This window comes from Carcharodon carcharias, chromosome 9, assembly GCF_017639515.1.
Source record: "Carcharodon carcharias isolate sCarCar2 chromosome 9, sCarCar2.pri, whole genome shotgun sequence".
NCBI classification, from domain to species: Eukaryota; Metazoa; Chordata; class Chondrichthyes; order Lamniformes; family Lamnidae; genus Carcharodon; species Carcharodon carcharias.
Window position 1 is genome coordinate 157,700,204 of NC_054475.1, and position 20,443 is coordinate 157,720,646.

Genomic DNA, 20,443 nt, shown 5'->3' on the forward strand with positions numbered 1-20,443 from the left:
CTCAAGGTGACAATCACAATTTAGCCGGACTCATGGGAGACATGACTACTCACTGAAATAATGATTATCCTCAGTTACAGGAGATTCATCCACTCGTTGCTCAGGCCCAAAAGTAGTCGGCAGAGTATAAATGGCACTCTCAGGAACCTCTGTGTGTCTGTCCTGTCCCGCTCTGGGAGGATTGCTGGGCGGTTGCTCAGTTTCCGGTGTCTCATCAACCTTTTCTATGTCAACCTGTGCCAAGTAGAAATCAATGCATGGATATCAGATAAAAGTGGAGGTGAAACTCAGATGCTTACATATTGCGTTTGAAAGCTGTGGAATTCTGCAAAAGAAGTTTGCACACTCAGTCCAGTTCCAAATGGGAACGACTCAATGCTGGCTCCAATTAAACACTATTGGCAAAATCAAGTAGACAGACTTACAGAGGAGTGGTATAGGAAGATGTCAGCAAAAGCTCAGTTAGTAGCACTCTCACCTTGGAGTCTAAAGGCTGTAAGTGCCACTACAGAATCTTGAGCACATAGTCCAAGCTGATACTGCAGTGCAGGACTGAGGGAGTGCTGCATTGTCGGAGGTGCCGCCTTTCAGATGAGGCACTTCAAAAATACCTCATTGACTCCAAAACACTTTGTGACAATCAGAGGTCACGATAGGCACTATACAAATGAAAATCTTTACTCTTCAGTGTATGCATCTGTAAAAGGTTCATGTTTACCATTATAATTATTCCATTTTCTCTATTGCAAGCTTTAGGTTATGGCATGAACAGACCCATAACGAACTTACTTCTATTCCAAGTGCTTTCAGGATGTCACATTTACACATGGGACAGGTTCTGTGCTCCAGAAGCCATGGATCAATACAATTCTTGTGGAATATGTGGCTGCAAAGAAAGGTCACAAGATATTTTAAAAAAAATCTTGGGATTACAGGAGCTGCCAGCATTAATTGCCCATCCCTAGCTGCCCTGGTGGTACCTACCTTTTTGAATAACTGCAGTGAACTGAGTGCTCTTGATCAGTCATTTCCTAATAAATGTATTAGCTATTTACTTGTGATTAAAAAGCATTGAATCAATGGCATCTAATGTTCCCAAAACAACTTAAAACTATTATGTATATTTGATACATTTAGAACATAAGTAGGCCATTCGGCCCCTCGAGCGTGCTCTGCCATTCAATAAGCTCATAACTGATGATCTTGTGTTTCGATTTCCATATTCCCATCTAACCCTGATAACTTTTGATTCCCTGCCTAACAAGAATCTACCTACCTCCGTCTTAAAGATATTCAATGACCCCGCCTCCACCGCCTTCTGAGGCAGAGAGTTCCAAAGTCGCACAACCTTCTGAGAGAAAAAATTTCTCACCTCTGTCCTAAAAGGGCAACCCCTAATTTTAAAACGGTGCCCCCTAGTTCCGGACTTACCCACCAGAGGAAACATCCTTTCAACGTCTACCTTGTCAAGGCTTTTAAGGATCTTGTATACTTCAATCAAATCACCCCTCACTTTTGTAAATTCCAGTGGAAACAAGCCCAGTCTGTCCAACCTTTCCTCAATAGACAACCCACTCATTCCAGGTATCAATCTAGTAAACCTCCTTTGAAATGCCTCCAATTTGTTATTAAAATCTTGACAGGGAATCATGACTGGTGTCCTGACCAAAATTCAGACCCCAATCAACATCTCCAGAAAGAAAAACAGGTTACATGGTCATTTCTCTTCATACTGTTGTAGCATCGTGCTGTGATGTCATTTGTTACCATAAAAATAATGGTTGCATTTCAAAAGCCATTCATTGGCTGTTAGCACTTTGGGACATCTGCAGGGCATAATAACTAGCACAAGTTCTTTTGTTGTTCAATTAGGAACACGGTAATAGCATGAGCTTCTTTGTAAAGAAGCTTGCTAAAAGCAAGTGGCTTGCTCGGCTCTTTCAGGAACAGTCACCTACATTGCTGTGGGTCTGGAGTCACAAGGACGGGAGACTTCCTTCCATAAAGCCATTATTGAACCAGCTGAGTTTTTACAATAATCTGAAGGCTTCATGACCATCATTACCGATACTAGCTTTTCATTCCAGATTTCTTTAAATCTATCCCAAAGTGTAATCTCTCAGCTCTGGTAACATTAATGTAATTTTTTTTTGCATTTTTCTTCAGTGTTTTTGTCCTTCTTATAGTAAGGAGGCCAGAGCAGTTATCCAAGTGCATCCTAACCACAATCCCATACCAGTTTAACTGTTTCATTAATTTTGAATACTATACCCCTACAGATAAATCCTAGTGCTTTGCAGCAATTTTAATTGCTTTGCTAACCTGTGTTACAATTATGAAGTTTGAGGTTTATAAGATTGCTATGTTTTGGAATGGTGTCTTTGATTTACGGTAAAATGAAGGGGGTCATGTGAAATGTTGTGAGATCTGCCTGGCAATAAGGGTGAGTGGGAGAGAGGGTGGTATAATGGCTACTCTGATCAGATCATTTCGCGCTGTATATCGCGCAAACTCATGAAGGGGCCTAAGGCCGTCTCTCTCGGCCCTGAAAAGTGCCCAAAAGTCTACCCTGATATCTCAAAAATTTGAGCAACAGGTGAAGCTAGTATTTCACGCTGCTACAATGCAGTAGCAACATGAGCGTTATTCGCCACTAACAAGATGCTGCCATCATGACAAACATGAGTCATGTGGTATATGAATTTCAATGCCAGTGTGCTGCTCGGTATGTAGGCCGTACATCCCAAGGACTGATGGATCATATCAAACAGCACGTCCTAGCTACTGTTTGCAATGGGTAAGGTACAGACCGTACCAACCAGCCTGTTTGCAAAACTCAAAACAGTGTCCAACATTAGATGTGATTCCGCAATTGGACAACATTTGCTAAATAATCCTCTGGTGCTAAGAATTACGCTGACAACTGATTTAAGATGGCCAGTTGGGCTTGCAGTGGTGCATTTGCGCGTACTGGAAGCTACATATATTAATACACTGGGGGCCCTGTTCTGGGCAGATAGAAAGAACATGTATACACTTTGTGCCTGCTTTAGCTAAAGAAAATAACTGACAGTCATTTGCTGACTCATTCCTCAGGGCAATGCCTTGACCAATCAGGGTCAAGTTTCCTGGTTTAAATTTCAAACAATGCTCAGCAGTTAACTGTCAGTCACCATCACTGGTGCATTCTCCACAGCAATGCCTCTACCCACCAGCACTCTCTTCACATACAGTATAAATTGTTGTTTCCCCTTATTCTTGCAAAGTATTCTGATGAAGGCAAGATGAAAAGCTTCGACGTCTCTTTTTCAAGCAATATTCAAGTTCTGTACTACCAAATGACTATTTAAATAGTGTTTTAGTCCATATGTTACAGTAGATACCTTAAAACATCAAATATTGTCATGTCACCTGTTCATCGATTAACTGGAACTTTAATTTTCTTTTTAAAAGCTATTCGTCTCTACAGAGATCTCAATACCAGTGATGCTTTAAAATCATCTTTTCACCTGTATCCCTAGACTCCTTTGCTCTTTTATCCCATTTAGTTTTGATTTTCTCAGGTGTAGGTGAACTTAAACTCCTCAAGCTGATAGCTCCTCACTCTTCAATCAGGGAAGCACAAGCTAATGTTTAGAATCATAGGATGATACAGCACAGAAAGGGCCATTCGACCCATCATGCCCATGCCAGCACTTTGATGGAGCTATCCAATTAATCCTACTCCCCTGTTCTCTACTCATAGCCCTGAATGTTTTCCCCTTCAACTATTTATCCAATTCCTTTTTGAAAGTTACTATTGAATCTGCTTTCACTAGCATTTCAGGCAATGGATTGCAGATCTGGGGCGGGGATGGGGTGGGGGGGTTGGTGGTGGTTGGGGGAAGATGGTGGTGTAGTGGTAATGTTACTGAACTAGTAATCCAAAAGCCCAGGCTAATGCTCTGGGGACAAGGGTTCAAATCCCACTACAGCAACTGGTGGAATTTAAATTCAATTAACAAATCTGGAATGTAAAGCTGGTCTCAGTAATAGTGACTATGAAACTCAATTGTCATAAAAACCCATCTCTACCATCCTAACCTGGTCTGGCTTACATATGATTCCAGACTCTCAGCAATGTGGTTGACTCTTAACTGCCCTCTGAAATGGCCTAGCAAGCCACTCAAAGGCAATTAGGAATGGGCAACAAATGCCAACCTTGTCAGTCACATCCGGTGAAAGAATAAAGAAAACCTCAACAACTCATTGGCTTTGTCACTGGAAACAGTTTCACTTTATTTACTTCACCAAAACTCTTTCTGATTTTGAACATCTCTTATCAAATCTCTCCTTAGCTTTTTCTGCTCTAAACAGAGCTTCTCTAATCTTTCCACTGAAGTGCCTCATGCCTGGTCCCACTCTAGTAAATTTCTTCTGCATCCTCGCTAAGGCCTTAACATCCTTCCTAAAACGTGTGCTGCCCAGAATTGAACACATCAACGCACAATGACATCACATCTTCTGAGGGGCCTAGTTATGGTGAAATTCAGAAGTTGTGGTCTGCTAAGGCCTAAATAGTGCTCTTTTATTTAGATATGTAAAATATGGTTTAGCATAACTTCCTTATTTAGTCCTCCATATCTCTATTAATAAAAGCAAGGGTACCATTTCTTCCACTGCAACAACAGCCTTCAATTTTCCCTGCCATCTTCAAAAGTTTGGTGTACATAGAGTTTCCGTAACCCATCCTCATAATTGAGCACTGAAAGCAATTTACAGTTGATCAAGAGACAGGTGTTGCTATCTGACTAATCATCCATTTAATAACAAGAGAGACAACGGCATCATTCAAAGTTAAAACACAGCCTTAAAGTGTTGGGTCCATTCAACAGGTTAGTTAGTGTCCGTGGAGAGGACTTGGCAAGTTAAAGTTTCAGATGCAAACCTTTATCAGAACAGTGTCTCTAGAATTTTCCCATTTTGTTTGAAATTTGCAGCAATTATAGATTTAACACTGTTAAAAACAAACAAAGGCTCAGATCTTGTGGTCCTAGGAGTGGTGAACACTGAGAAATCTGCCACTATGGAGGATTGCAACGCAGAATGACATCACATCTTCCGAGTGGACTAGTTATGGTGAAATTCAGAAGTTGTGGTCTGCCGAGTGGGCTCTTGGGAAGCCCATGTTGATGGTAAAAGCCGTCAATGTGAAAACCTGGGCTGATTGCCCTGCAGTTATGCCAGTATTTATGTTGATTTATTTAAGGCTGATACCAGGCATTGAGCTGCAATTAAAATATTGCAAATGATTAAAAAGACACACTTAGCTGTCACTGAACTGAAAGCAGATTTCAAGTGGCGTGCCTTCAGCTCATGGCACCAGAGAGGGCACAGCTTCTCAGGCAATGCTCCTCGTCACTCGGCCTCCCCATTCTGACCACCAATGGGCTCATGCTGCAGCTGGGAGGGCAGTTTCCAACTGCACAGGCCCAAAAAGTAGGGGCGTAGTTTTGCACAGTCAGTGGCATACACGACTGACTTGCAACATTCAAGCCAAAGTCTTTTTTTGTTATACAGAGTCCTGATCAAAATCTTTTACACCTGGAAGTTGCCAGTAGTTAGGTCACAATTAATTCTCTCCTTTAGCTGGCAATGTGTTTAACAACGTTTTACTTTAAGGAGCACATTTATAACTGTCTTCTCAGTACAGAAGCTTGAAAAGCATTTTTAATTTTTGCCTGCATAGATACTAAGGATGGGAGGTCTTGTGATGCAGTGGCAGCAAACCTACCTCTGGGCCAGAAATTCCAGGTTCAAGCCCCACTTCAGGACTTGACGGCCCCGGGAGGTATGTTCATAACGTGGCCAAACAGATTGATTATCAGCCTGCAAATCCTTCTAAAACACCTGAAGATAGGTGGTAAGATCAGGAGAGTTGCCTGGTCAATCATATTGCAAAAGGCAATGGCAAACCATTGCAGTACTTTGTTGAGCATAAATCATGGACCAATCCAATGGAAGCCCATGGTCACCAATGCCCTCTTAGAGCTTGGTACCTGAAGGAGGAGATAGATGATACTGAGGACACTGCTTTAAACAGGCAATGAGTTGTTTGGCAAACGTATTCAGACCCGAGGGAAAACAAGAGACCAGATATACACACATCAGTGTGACAGGCATTTTACACAATTACACTCATTGCTTGCAAACAAGTAAACAAAATATTTGCCAGGTACATTACGATGATGCTGCAACAACAGACTTTTTCTGACAGGTTTGTGGCGATCTTGTGGTAACGTTGGACATTGCTCATTAATTCTGGCACTCCCTCCCTGTGTCTTACACACTTCATACGTGGCATTATGTCTTGCAGCTCTTGGCTTCAAGACAAAATAAATGTTCAAGGTAAGCAGAGGTGTTTTTGATGATTGAAGCATTAACAGTTCCCTTCAATTCACGGTAGTTGTTTTTTTGGGGGCATTGACAACACCAGACAGCTACTGCTTTGATGCTGCTATACTTCAGTCACAAAATCACACACCGTAATACCTTCAGTCATAAGATTACTCACAATCATATGTTCAGTCACAAGGTCAGGCCCCTAGCTGATCATGTTTTTGTTTAGATCACTATAACAGATGAGGACTTTACATAAGAGATTTGTTTAGCAAGCTAGATTCTCCACACAATTCACAAAGGGTTGGGAAAATAATAGGACCTATTCATTTGATTCTGCCTTAAGACACACTCTTAAATGCCTTTGAAACTAATTACAGTGTATATGAGGCACAGTGATCAAGGCATAACAACACCTGGCAAATGGATTAAGAGAAGACAAATTGGTACTTGAGCACAAACAGTGATATCACTAAAAACCACTGAAGTTCTCTGGTTACTCTCAGTTGATTACAAAGAAAATATTGGACGGCTGACTGGGATGTAGTTATAAAAATAAAAAAATGTAGTTATCTTCACTAAGAGTAATTCAACTCTAAAATAAGAAAACTGGTATCGCATACAGCAAGAGAAACAACTTAGAAACTAATTTTAACACCATCCTAGTTGCTCCCTGCCTTCATGGAAATTCTTGATGGGAGTTGCACTCAGACTCAAAGGTTTAAATAAGAACATGCACACAGTTTTTGTTGAGGATGGATAGCACCAAGGAGCAGGAGGTCAGAAGGGAAACCAAGGGTGCAGGAGTTGCTCAGAATAAAAAAAGATCAGATTTGCAAATTAGTCGTCAAGTAAGCTATGTAAAAACCACGACTGCACTTTAAGCAATTAATCGGTTGTGCATCACTTTGGAACATCATCAAGATGATGTAGAAAAGCAAGGTCTTGTCTTTCCTTATCTGTTGTAGGTACTGTAAGGATTGTCAGATTTTCTTTTCAAGTCTAGCCACCAAAAGAATAGTGCTGGAGTTAGTTAACATTGGAATATGTAAAACAAGCAATTCTTCAAACCGATTTCCATAAAAACTTAAGAAATAAGAGCCAGAGTAGGCCATATGGTCCCTTGAACTTCTTCACACCATTTCAGCACTGAAAAAAAAACACAGCAGGGGCAATGATCCTTTCTGAACTTTTCTATATTTTTTACAGTAGTGATCTTCCTCATCCCATACACAATGCCCTAATCTGCATCCCTGGTGGTTATTCTCCCATTCTCACCAATAGTCACGTACCATTGTCTTTCGTGTCAGAATTGCTCATGTTTAGCATTTAATAGCATTTCTCTTTTGTTTTCTCCGATGTTCTGTAAAATGTTCAAAGTCATATTTTTATATTATTTCATGTCAAGTTTTGGTAATTACTGGAATTTCATAGAGACAAGCGTGCTACCTACTCCAGAACTGGCCAAATAAGGGTCATGCCCCAGCCAAATCTTCCTGCCCGATTTACCCTCCGCACTGATCAACACAAGCTTTGGGATCCATGCTAAATATTACAGGTCCAATCCAAGCATCAATACCGGAAACATTCATCTACGTTACCTGTAGATGCCACAAGAGACATTTACAAGATCCAGACCTGCAATCGTCAGAGAAAAACCTCAACTACCTGAGGAAAACCCAATCCTGACAACCAGGTTTATCACATTTATTGTGCTGGCCCAAGGGTCTACACATCCATTTCCTAGCACCCTTTCAAAGACTTGTCTTGCTGTTGATGGCCCATTCTCATGCTTTGAGTTTCCCCATACTTAGTATTTACAACACATTTCCGCAAAAGTTCAATGGGGGAAAAGAAGAAACAGTTAATGATCATTGCGAGGGCAACCACAAATCAGTTGTATTTACTCTTACACAATTTTCCCTTATTATATTATGAACTGGATAATTCTGCTCAGCTCAACATGAGCACTATAGTTTTCATGAACAGCTTATTTCACACACAACTCTCCTCTTTATACTATGCAATGTAGATACTTCAGGCAAATACATGCATAATGGTCGGGTACTTACTTGCAAGTCAAGATGCGAACAACATCATTAGGCTTGTAAGCTTCAATGCACACTGCACAGCTGTCAGCATCTGGACCAGTCTCCTAAAGATCAGAAAGGAAAAGGACAAATTGGCTTTCAGCATTTAGTTGATTGTCAGTCGAAGGCTGCCTCACTCATTAGACAGTCAGCAGAAGACAGAATTATTGCCTTTTGTGTACACATTGATGAGTAGTTAGAGACCAAACTGTGTGGAAATGACCGTGTGACACCTCGTTTAAAAATCAGCATACGTTCAAAAGCAATACATGCAAGATTTTTCAAACTCAGTGACTACAACAATCCACTATTTTACAAGTATTGAAAGATCCACAACTCTGTTTTAGATCCTCTTTCGCAAGTGAAAGTCAAATGCCCAAAATCAAAACACTGGCAAGATACTCTCCAGGCAAGGCGTCATCAACAATGCTATCAAGCAGCACTTGCTAAGCAATAATCTGCTCACAGAAGCTCAGTTTGGGTTTCACCAGGGTCACTCAGCCCCTTGCCTCATTACAGTCTTGGTACAAACATGGACAAAAGAGCTGAACGCCTGAGGTGAGGTGAGGTGAGGTGCGAGTGACTGCCCTTGACATTGGACGGAGTGTGGCATCAAGGAGCCCTAGCAAAACTAGGGTCAATGGGAATCTGGGGAAAACTCTCCACTGGTTGGAGTCATACCCAGCACAAAGGAAGATGGTTGTGGCTGTTGGAGGTCAATCATCTCAGTTCCAGGGCGTCACTGCAGGAGTTCCTCAGTGCAGTGTCCTCGGCCCAACTGTCTTCAGTGGCTTCTGTTAGGATCCCAGCTGAGGTTAGCCCTGGACAAGCCTGATCCCAGAGTGGAACCAAGTTTGATAGATCCTAACTTTTATTTGTTTGCTTAGATACGTGGAGAGTAGCTACTGAGCAGTCACCGAAGTCAGCTGATGAGCTTTTAACAGAAGAATAAAACATTTATTCAACAAGAGGAACTATATAACAATACTCCTTCACCCACAACTATACCTTTACAGATGTATATAGATTTGTAAGGATAACACAAGTTATAAAGCTCTTATATTCTTATGTACACAATGAGTGTACATCATGTAAACTGATGACACTCTGTGGTCAGACACACCGCACTCTGAAATCAAGTGACAGACGCCACCTCAACCAGATGCTATGGACCTCTCCTCAACTTCCAAGACACTTGTCACACTGTAAGCCAACCAGTCTCACTGAATTCGGTTCTTCACACGAGGGCTTCCAATATCCACTCTTCAAGACCTCATCTTGAAATCTTCTGCTAAGCCGATGCTTTTTCTCGAATGCCTTTCACAAGGATTCACCTCCAAGGTTTAAATTTCTCCTTCTGATGCTCCTCTTCCCTGGATCACCACATGCAGTCATGCTGTAATCTACACAATCTGTATTCGGCCATAAACAGTACGTCACTGCGTCACATGACTATAGCAAAGAGTTACAGACATTCTTACCTCTTGCAAGCTATTCTCACTTTAAATCTACTTTCTGCAGCTTTGTCTCTTTAAACCTGAAGCGTGGAGCCTTTCTCTCTGCCCTCACTCTTAACTTCACTTAACAGGATCTTTTCCCAGGTTCCTGTCCTTCCTTTTACTAAAAAGTCACCTTTGGACTTTCCCCTCTTTCACTCCCCTGGATTTTTGGGGTTTTCCTTTAGCTTGGGACCTTAGCTGTCCTCTTTACTCCAGTCGCTCGGGCCGGCGTGTGTGTGTATGTGTGTGTCTGTGTATGTGTGTGTGTTTGTGTGTGTGTGTGTGTTTGTGTGTCTCTCTCATGTGGGGAGGGAACCTGCCTCTCTGGCCCCCTGTTGCTAGGCAACATTCCAATCCTTCCACCTTTGTATGCTTACCTTTATTTTATAGGAGCCCTAAAACTCCTCATTAGAAATGCAAGCATCTTTGAAAGTGAAACTAAAACTCCGTATGACTTTGCTTAACAAACAGATACAGAGGACTGAATTTTGCCCACGTCGGGTGGGTGCAGCAGGTAGGCCCGGGAGCAGCCGTGAAACTGACTGCCGCCCCCAATTGGGCCCCGACCGTGACTTCACGCTGGTGGGCCAATTAAGGACCGCTCAGTGTGAAACGCGGCAACGCGCTGGCCAGGAAAGGCTAAGCTTGGATGCCTGTTAGCCACCAGGCCCTGTGGCTGATATAAAGGCAGCCCAGGCAGCCCCAGAAAGACTGCCAGGGAAGGGCTTCTGGATGCCGGTCAGACGAACGATGCGGTCGAATGTGTCAGCAAACGTCAAGCAGGAGGGCAGGTTGGGTGGGCACTTGGCCCCCTGGTTTTCCGATGAGTGACTCGCCAGGACTTGGAGGAGGTGGCTGCCAGGAGGGACACCCTCGTCCCCAGAGATGTGGGGAGGAGGCCACCGCACCTCACCAAAAGGGCACGGGAGAAGGTGGCAGCCAGGGTGAGCAGCCATGGTGTGGCGCTCCTGTGTGTAGTGCCAGAAGCGCTTCAATGACCTGCTGCACTCAGGAAGGGTATCATGTTGGCATAGCAGAAGTGTGAAGGTGTGGCCGTCCCCCATGGACCACAGGGGTGCTAGACTCTGAGTGCCAACTGTCGATCATGCAGTAGTTAGCCAAGGGGGTAAGCCCTGGCTGCTTAGATTGAGTGCCTTGTAGCTTGAGGGCCATGACTCAGATGTGCCCTGCGTGGTGTTCCTAGGCTGAGGTTGGCCAGGCTGCAATGGCACTGCATGTAGAGACTTTACTAATCAATGCTCCTCTATCCTTTGAGGAGAAGACAAGCCACAACCAGGCCGAAAGGGCATGAACAGGCGGAGGCCCGCCCAACCTGCTGCTGCTCGCCAGATTCGAGCAAGATGCCCTGGAGCTCAGGAGCCGGCATGTTTTCCGTGCAACCGGGTGTGGAGAGGCGGGGGTGCCAGATGAAGGTAAGAGCGCAGTGCACGGGGGTGTGACTTTTGGATTGTGCAACCATTCTAGTGTGGTCTCTTGATGGGAGCCTTGAACCTGGAGTCCCCATTGATCATTTGAAGACGATGGCACCATGATGCAGATCTCCATTGTCTCACCGGGTGACCGGCATGCGCAGTGACAGTGTGATGACTGTAACTAATGACATGTCCTTCTTTTCTTTTGAGTTAGCCAGCACGCACTCAGTCTCTGGACCCCGAAGGGCAACCCCAACACCAGAGGACCACTGGGAGCCCCTGTAACCTGTGTCATAACTGCATCAGTGCAGATACCAGCACCTTGGTGGGCATTAGTTTGGATGCTAGAATCTTGGTGCACATTGGTGAGGGCACTTCACACTTGGGTGTTGCAGGAGGCAGCAGAGTGCCCAGGGCGCCGGCAATCAAGGACTGCTGGAGACCAGGATGATGCTCAGTCGAAGGCTGATGATGAGCCTCTGGAGTAGTCTATCAGGTGGCAGATGCTGGATGCTGGTGCGGGAGGATTTGGTGGAGATCCATGAGGGTGTGTGTGCCATGGTCTCCGCTATGGAAGCGTGAGCACTGCGTTGACCATCATGGGCGAGCGCACTGTCTCCTCCATTGAGAGAGTGGCGACTATCATGGAGAGGCAACTCCAGGGACAGAATCAGGGGTTCTCGGGGTTGTGCTTGGACCTCCAAGCCCTCACACAGGCACTGACCTGAGGTGGTCAGTGTCAGTGTGGGAGATGGATGAGGCACCCAGTACCCAGCTAGGTGCCCGTCCATCAATGGTGAGCTGGGAGGTCCACAGCAACCTCATGTTGGCGCACCAACTGCCTGTCATTTCTGTGGGCTCCTCTCAGGATGCTCCTCCGCCCCTTGGCCTGTGACGGTAGTATCTGATGAGGCTGCCATGACTGGGGAGATGCCAGGTGAGGCACTGGCCACTCCCTACCAGGCGGGGCCAGCACAGGCTTCACTGGCCAGAGGGCGACTGCCAAGGTCATCAAGGCCAACATGAATCAGAGTCAGCAGACTAGCTCCAATGCCGGTGCCAGCAAGAGGGAGCACCTAGACATAGCACTTGCAAGTGTAAGTTAAAAGGCACCATGAGCACAAGAGGGACAGGTCACTGGTGATTTTATGTTCATGTATGTTTAGTTACTGTCTCCTGGTCTGGGACTTAAGGCTAGAGAAGTTGATGTCAGAAGTCTGTACATGTGGAATGAAATAAATCTGGTTTTGTCATCATGGCATGAGGATACTTCACCTCTTTATATAATTGGTGGAGAGAATGCAAGTATGTAATGTTGGATGTACATGGCTCTGAACATTATTGTACAGGTAATGAGTGTTCTTTGTGTTCAAATGAAAGGGTCCTTTCAGACATCTGGGATGGAGGTGGCAGCCCTGGCATGCAGTTGAAGCTGATCTTTGGCAGCCTAGCTAAAAGATCACTGGATCAAGGCGTCCCTGCCTCGCTGGGAGGTTACTGAGGTCTGGATCCACACCCTCAGCGTTCTCCTCACCATGTTCCTCTCCAGACTCAATACTGGACTCACCATCTGTGGCCTGTGCAGCTGCACCAAGATCCCCTTCCTCCAGTGGGTCCTCCCTTGCCAGAACCAGATTGTGGAAAACACAGCATGCAACCATGATCAGTGACACCACTCTGGGGGTTGGGGGGTGGGGGGGGGGGGGGGGGGGGGGGGGTGGCGGGGTTGTAATGCTCCATTGAATGGTCGAAGCATCAGAAGCACATCTTCTAGAAACCTATGGTCCTCTTCATCACCGCCCTTGTGGAGGCATGACTCATAATGCTTCTCTGCCTCTGTTCTTGGGTGGCAGAGTGGTGCCATGAGCCACCTCTTCAACGGATAGCCCTAGTCACCCAGCAGCATCCATCCAGGTGGGCTGGAGCACTGAAAAGCCTTGGCACCTGGGAAGTGTCTCAGGATGGGAGCATCACGGGAGCTGCCAGGATATCTTGCACACACTTGCAGAATCTGCATCCTGTGGTCACACACTATCTGCACGTTCATGGAGTGGAATCCCCTCGTTAGCCATGATGGCACCCCGGAGGTGGGGGAACCCAGCAATCACTGCAAAGCCTCTGGCTTGCTCAGCCTGGCTGGCCTCATCCACACGGTAAAGAATAAAAGTCAGTACCCACCTGAATAGAGCTTCTGCCACCAACTTGACACAGCTGATTGGGACACTCCACACAGATCCCCCACTGACCCCTGGAAAGAGCCAGAGGCATAGAAGCTGAGGGCCACTGTGACCTTCAGAGCCACTGGCATGGGGTGTCCACCCACACAGTCGGAACTGATCTCAGGCCCAATCATCTGGCAAATGGAGGTCGCTGTCTCCCTTGAGAGGTGCAGCCTCCTTCATATTGCACCTCGGACATATTGAGGTAGCTGCATCACTGCCTGTAAACCCTGGCAGCAGGATAGTGATGCCTTCTGTGGCTTCTGCCTTGGACCACCTGCTGGCCCTGCACCTCTTGTGCCTGAGCCTCTCCTCCCACACGTCCCTCCCCTGGAAGCTGCACTGGGACAAGTGGCCTCCTCTCCCTTCTGCCCCTCTCTTCCTCCTCAGAGGAGCTGTCCCCAGCGTAGACCACAGTCCCCATTACCAGGGTAAGGGAAGGCTGTCTGATACCTGGAAGGGTCCACACTCTCTGAATCCTGCGAGGGCCTGGCAGACAACAATGAGTCCTGGAATGAGACCTGAAAATGTTAAGAATGAAGCCCCGAACAGAGATGAAACTGTCAAGTTCAAATAAGCAACCAGCTGCAAACTATCTCCCAAACTCCTCACTACTCACACTGGCAATGCTGTTGACCCTTTTTATCCCTTCCTTGGATGGGGTTTGAGGAAATGTCAGCTGGCCACCTGTGCGTTTTGCCCATGCGATGAGCAGAAACAAAATCGCACAGGCAGCGTAAAATCAAAGACAATTACATTATTAAAGGGCCTTAAGTGGTCTGTTAATTAATGGCGGGCACCACTCCGGCACCTGTGCGCATCCACCGAATGTAACATCACGAGTACGCAATGATGTCAGGACGCTCGCCTGACATCATTGCGCACTATTTTACTTGGGACGAGGGCAAAACTCTGCCCAGAAATACAAGCCAAACTTAAACTTTAAAGCTAAAACTCATTCCTAACACCCACAAATACCAATATAACTTACTTAAACAATTTCCTAACACTTCAATCACTTTCTTTCCATCATAAGGTCAGTTCGTGGAAGATTGCACAATGTTCAGCACCACTTGTGAATCCTCAGATACTGAAGCAGTCCATGTCCAAATGCAGCAAAACCGGAACAATATCCAGCCTTGGGCTGTGGCAGGTAACAGTGCAGCACACAAGTGCCAGGCAATGACCAACTGCAACAAGAGAGAATCTAACCACCATTCAATGGCATTACCATTGCTGAATCCATTACCATCAACATCCTGGGAGTTATCATTGACCAGAAACTGAACTGGACTAACCATATAAACACGGTGGTTGCAAGAGCAGACTAGGAATCCTGCGGCACGTAACTCACCTCCCGACTCTCCAAAGCCTGTCCACATCTACAAGGCGCAAGTCAGGAGAGTGATAGAATGCTCTACACTTGCCTGGATGAGTGCAGCTCCAACAACACAAGAAGCTTGACACCATCCAGGACAAAGCAGCTTGCTTGATTGGCGGCCCATCCATAAACATTGACTCCCTCCACCATCAATACACAGTAGCCGCAGTGTGTATCATCTACAAGATGTGCCACAGGAAGTCACCAAGGCTCCTTTGACAGCACCTTACAATCCCCTGACTGCTACCATCTAAAAGGACAAGGGCAGCAGACATATTGGAACAACAACACCTAGAAGAACCCCTCCAAGTTACTCACCATCCTGACTTGGAAATATATCACTGTTCCTGGGTCAAAATCCTGGAACTCCCTCCCTAACAGCACTGTGGGTGTACTTACACCACATGGACTGCAGCAGTTCACTGCCACCTTCTCAAGGGCAGTTAGGGATGGGCAACAAATGCCGGCCTAGCCAGCGATGCCCACATCCCATAAACGAAAATTTATAAAAAAACTCTTCAGGCAATGAGCTCAGAGCTCAGTAGCAGCAAAAGACTCCCAGGAGAACAGTGGAAATGCTTTAGGGATGTCTTCGATGTGTCCCCAAAGAGGTAAACAAACCATTGACTCATGGGGGACCCTGGTTTGTGACAACCAAAATGAAGGCAGATCATACTGGAAAGCACCGAACACATCTAGAGGCTTGGTTGGGAAGGTGCAGAGGCAAAGTTGAGATTTTGGAGGGGATGCACAAAACCTCCAACCAGTCCATCCACCAAAACCTCCAACCAGCCCATCCACCAAAACCTCCAACCAGCCCATCCACCAAAACCTCCAACCAGCCCATCCACCAAAACCTCCAACCAGCCCATCCACCAAAACCTCCAACCAGCCCATCCACCAAAACCTCCAACCAGCCCATCCACCAAAACTTCCAACCAGCCCATCCACCAAAAACTCCAACCAGCCCATCCACCAAAACCTCCAACCAGCCCATCCACCAAAACCTCCAACCAGCCCATCCACCAAAACCTCCAACCAGCCCATCCACCCAACCCTCCAAGCACCACCGAGCTCACATGTGGCAGAGTCTGAAGAGCGTGTAGTGGACTCAGCCAGTTCAGAGCCCATCAAAGTGAAGTGGAAGCAAGTTATCCTCAAAGCTGAGGGCCTGCCTAAGAAGAAGCAATGAGCATCAGTTTGTCAGAGCTCAAATTCAAGAATGAACAGACAGAAAGAAAGAAAGTCACTTCCTGTGGTTTGGCTTTGGTGGCTTTTCACTCCATGTGAAATCAAATTCTTGTCCACAGTTGAAATGCCGGTTACGCCTTTACAATATACTCTTTTCACACTAACATGCACACCCCCTATTGTTCTATGCAAGTGCATTCCCACCTCATGGCACATATAGGAACAGGAATTGGCCACTTAACCCCTCGGGGCTCTTCTGCCATTTAATTAGATCATGGGTGATCTTAAGGGTGCAACACTGCTGTAGGTGGTCAATTTTTGAATTGGGGTTCAAGGTGTACTGACTCCAACTGCTTCACAAAGAGTCCAAATATGTCCAAATCCACTATAACTCCAAGAGTAAGGATTTTTTTTGTTGCCCCCTCCAGAACAAATCATTGGCTCCAGCGCAGTAAAAAAAAAAGTACACAGGTGGGCATTACGACATTAACACTTGAATTTTATTTTTTTAAACTCATTATATAAGAGTGTAAATTAACAGGGGGCCTTTAAATGTTTTGACACCCATTGATCACCCACTCTCCACACTCCATGCTCCCCCTGCCAAAAAAACAATCCATAGATACCCAGTAATTGTCATTCAATCATACTAGGCCACATATCAGCAATACACACCTGGTCACCGTGCTTCAAGACGCGTAGGTCCAGTTGGTTAATAGCCTTCTTGGCTTCATGTTTTAGTTGTTTCTGTAAAAACATTAAAAACATGTTACTGAGGTATCAGGAGTCTTCACAGAATCACAGTGCAGCAGAGGCCCTTCGGCCCATCGAGTCTGCACTGACACTTGAGAAACACTGACCTACCTACCTAATCCCATTTACCAGCACTTGGCCCATAGCGTTGAATGTTATGACGTGCCAAGTGCTCATCCAGATACTTTTTAAAGGATGTGAGGCTAACCCGCCTCCACCACCTTCCCAGGCAGCGCATTCCAGACCGTCACCACCCTCTGGGTAAAGAAGTTTTTCCTCACATCCCCCCTAAACCTCCTGTCCCTCAACTTGAACTTGTGTCCCCTCATGACTGACCCTTCAACTAAGGGGAACAGCTGCTCCCTATCCACCCTGTCCATGCGCTTCATAATCTTGTACACCTCAATCAGGTCGCACCTCAGTCTTCTCTGCTCCAATGAAAGCGACCCAAGTCTATCCAACCTCTCTTCATAACTTACATGTTTCATCCCAGGCAACATCCTGGTGAATCTCCTCTGTACCCCCTCCAGTGCAATCACATCCTTCCTATAATGTGGCAACCACAACTGCACATAGTACTCTAGCTATGGCTTCACCAAGATTCTACACAACTCCAACATGACCTCCATACTTTTGTAATCTATGCCTCAATTGATAAAGGCAAGTGTCCCATATGCCTTTTTCACCACCCCACTAACATGCCCCTCCGCCTTCAGGAGATCTATGGGGACACACGCCAAGGTCCCTTTGTTCCTCAGAATGTCCTAGTGTCATGCCATTCATTAAATACTTCCTTGTCAAATTACTCCTTCCAAAGTGTATCACCTCACACTTTTCAGGGTTAAATTCGATATGCCACTTATCTGCCCATTTGACCACCTGTCTCTCTGTAGCCCAAGACATTCAACCTCACTGTTAACCACCCGGCCAATCTTTATGTCATCTGCAAACTTACTAATCCTACCCCCCCACATAGTCATCTATGTCATTTATATAAATGACAAATAATAAGGGACCCAGCACAGATCCCTGTGGTACACCACTGGACACTGACTTCCAGTCACTAAAGCAACCTTCTGGCATCATCCTCTGTTTCCTACAACTAAGCCAATTTTGAACGCACCTTATCAAGTTACCCTGCATCCCATGTGCATTTGCCTTCTTTATAAGTCTCCCATGTGGGACCTTGTCAAAGGCTTTGCTGAAATCCATATAAACTACATCAACTGCACTACCCTCATCTACACACCTGGTCACCTCCTTCAATCAAATTTGTTAGGCATGGCCTCCCTCTGATCCCTGATCAAACCTTGCCTCTCCAAGTGGAGATAGATTCTCTCCTTCAGAATTTTTTCCAATAGTTTCCCTACCACTGACATGAGACTCACTGGTCTGTAGTTCCCTGGCTTATCTCTACAACCCTTCTTAAATAGCAAAACCACATTAGCTGTTCTCCAGTCTTGCATGCTGGCTGAACTGTGCATGTAGGCCAGACCAGGTAAGGACATTAATGAATCAGATGGGTTTTTAATGACAAGCGACAATGGATTCATGGTCATCATCAGACTTCTAATTCCAGATTTGTATTAAATTCAAATTTCACCATCTGCCATGGCGGGATTTGAACCCAGGTGCCCAGAGCATCACCGTGGGTTTCTGGAATACTAGTCAGTGACAATGCCACGATGCCATTGCCTGCACCTCTGCCAGAAGGATAGACAGCAGAGTCCCAGGATCACAAAGCAACTCAGACCACAGGTAATGTGGGGGTCAGCAGGCGGGGAGGGGGCGGTGGCTTTGCAGGGTGGAGGTCGCAGGGAGAGGGTTGTCGGTGGATCAGCAGCAAGAGAGTGGTTAGCTCTCAGTGGGCACCCCTTCCTGACGGAGAGTCTCTTGATCAGGCACTGGGTACCAAACCCAAAGATTCAGTGCCTACAAGCAAATAAAATTAAATTAATTTTATTTGGGGCGGGGAGGAATGAAAGAACCAACCTCAATGTTTGATAACATGAACAAATCAGATCTAGTTTAGCAAATGTGGTTCCAGTTCTTTGTGCCACTTATTGTAGAGAGATCTCAGATAGTCTAGTCCTTCATCTACAGTGTAATGAGCCACCATGGTCTATAATTACAAATATAGGCTGCATTGAAAAAGAATGCATTGTCCTGCATTGAATTCCACATGAACAGTGTCTGTGTTTATCTTCACACAAATTTTACTAGCTTTCATTTAAAAAATTGTACTTTTTTTTTAAAAACAAAGAATTAAGGACGAGAAAAAAATCAGGGGCTTAGTGCAGGGTCATTAGTTTATAATTTCAAACTGAATACACTAAACTATGAGTGACCAGAGTGCAGGCCATGGGCCATGTGTTCCACAATTTCTGGTGCTCTGGTCTAAACCCAGCGATCTTCCTCATCCCATGCAAAATGCCTCAATCTGCGTCCCCCGCCGTTATTCTCCCATCCTCACCAATAGTCATGTACCATTGCCTTTCCATGTCAAAATTGCTCATGTGTTTTCTGTTTAAATGTAATGGACTAGGAATTAACACTATTGCCTCATCAATGGATTAATCAGGACACCGAGTTGCATTGATTTCTGTAAACTCAGGTGTATGGAAGTACATAAGGAACATAGCATGAAACTAAATGGGCCATCAGACTGAACGACTTGGGACCCTGCATCAAACCATAAAGATAGTCTTTAGAAGTCACTTGAAAAGGCTCCTTGCATATTTATATATTAATGCAGCAAAAATATATTACTAAGCCTGGTGGGTAAATCATTTGATGATATTGTGACTTTCAGACAAATTGCAGTCAAAGGAATATATTAACAGCTATAAATAATTCCCACTAATGTTAATTCCTTTTCTCGGTTTTTGATTTAGACATATATATTGGCCTGGATTGTGTGGTAGAAACAGTGAGGCTATTAGTGCTCAGCATTAAAAATGTGTAAAGCAACTTCAGGCAACCACACATGCACAGTTAAACACAGAAATCAGGAAGTTGCTGACCGAGATGCCCCTTCATGAAGCTGGGCAACACCAATATCCCACCATGAGACTAAGCAAATAGGGAATGGCCTCAAGCTGCTGTACTTAGAAGACAGATGCTCACTAAACTCACTAAGAAAAGTTAAAGCTTGTCCATTCCAATGTAAGAAACATTTCAATACTGTTAGAAGTCTTAAATATTGCCAAACAACTTCTTTGGTTTTGAAAATTTACTGTTACAAATATGGAGATCATTCTTCTCAAATTTTAATTATTGCTGTGGATAAATAGAAAAAAATACGTTTTAAAAAACTTTGTCTTTCCCTTAATCCCACCTTGCATTTCCCCACTATTTCAGACCTTTTGTAATTAGCCATTGTCCACTAGGGACCTTAGGAATGTTTCTCTGTTAGAGACATACAAATGGTTACAGCTTGAGGGACACCACTCTGCATGAAGCATGGGGGAAGGCAAGGAGGCAGCTATCCAAGAGCTAC

The 20,443-nt window shown here is 45.1% G+C and overlaps 1 protein-coding gene across 2 annotated transcripts in view; it reads right to left on the minus strand.

The window, feature by feature from the left end:
* Positions 1 to 20,443, minus strand: part of LOC121282188 (E3 ubiquitin-protein ligase RNF128) — a 164,324-nt gene that overhangs the window by 5,040 nt on the left and 138,841 nt on the right. For both annotated transcript variants that reach the window (XM_041195754.1, XM_041195753.1), the window contains exons 3-6: positions 16,867 to 16,938; positions 8,451 to 8,533; positions 790 to 886; positions 54 to 234 (exon numbers count right to left, since the gene is read on the minus strand). In XM_041195754.1, coding sequence (XP_041051688.1) covers positions 54 to 234; positions 790 to 886; positions 8,451 to 8,533; positions 16,867 to 16,938 — 433 coding nt within the window. The remainder of the gene's footprint in view (positions 1 to 53; positions 235 to 789; positions 887 to 8,450; positions 8,534 to 16,866; positions 16,939 to 20,443) is intronic.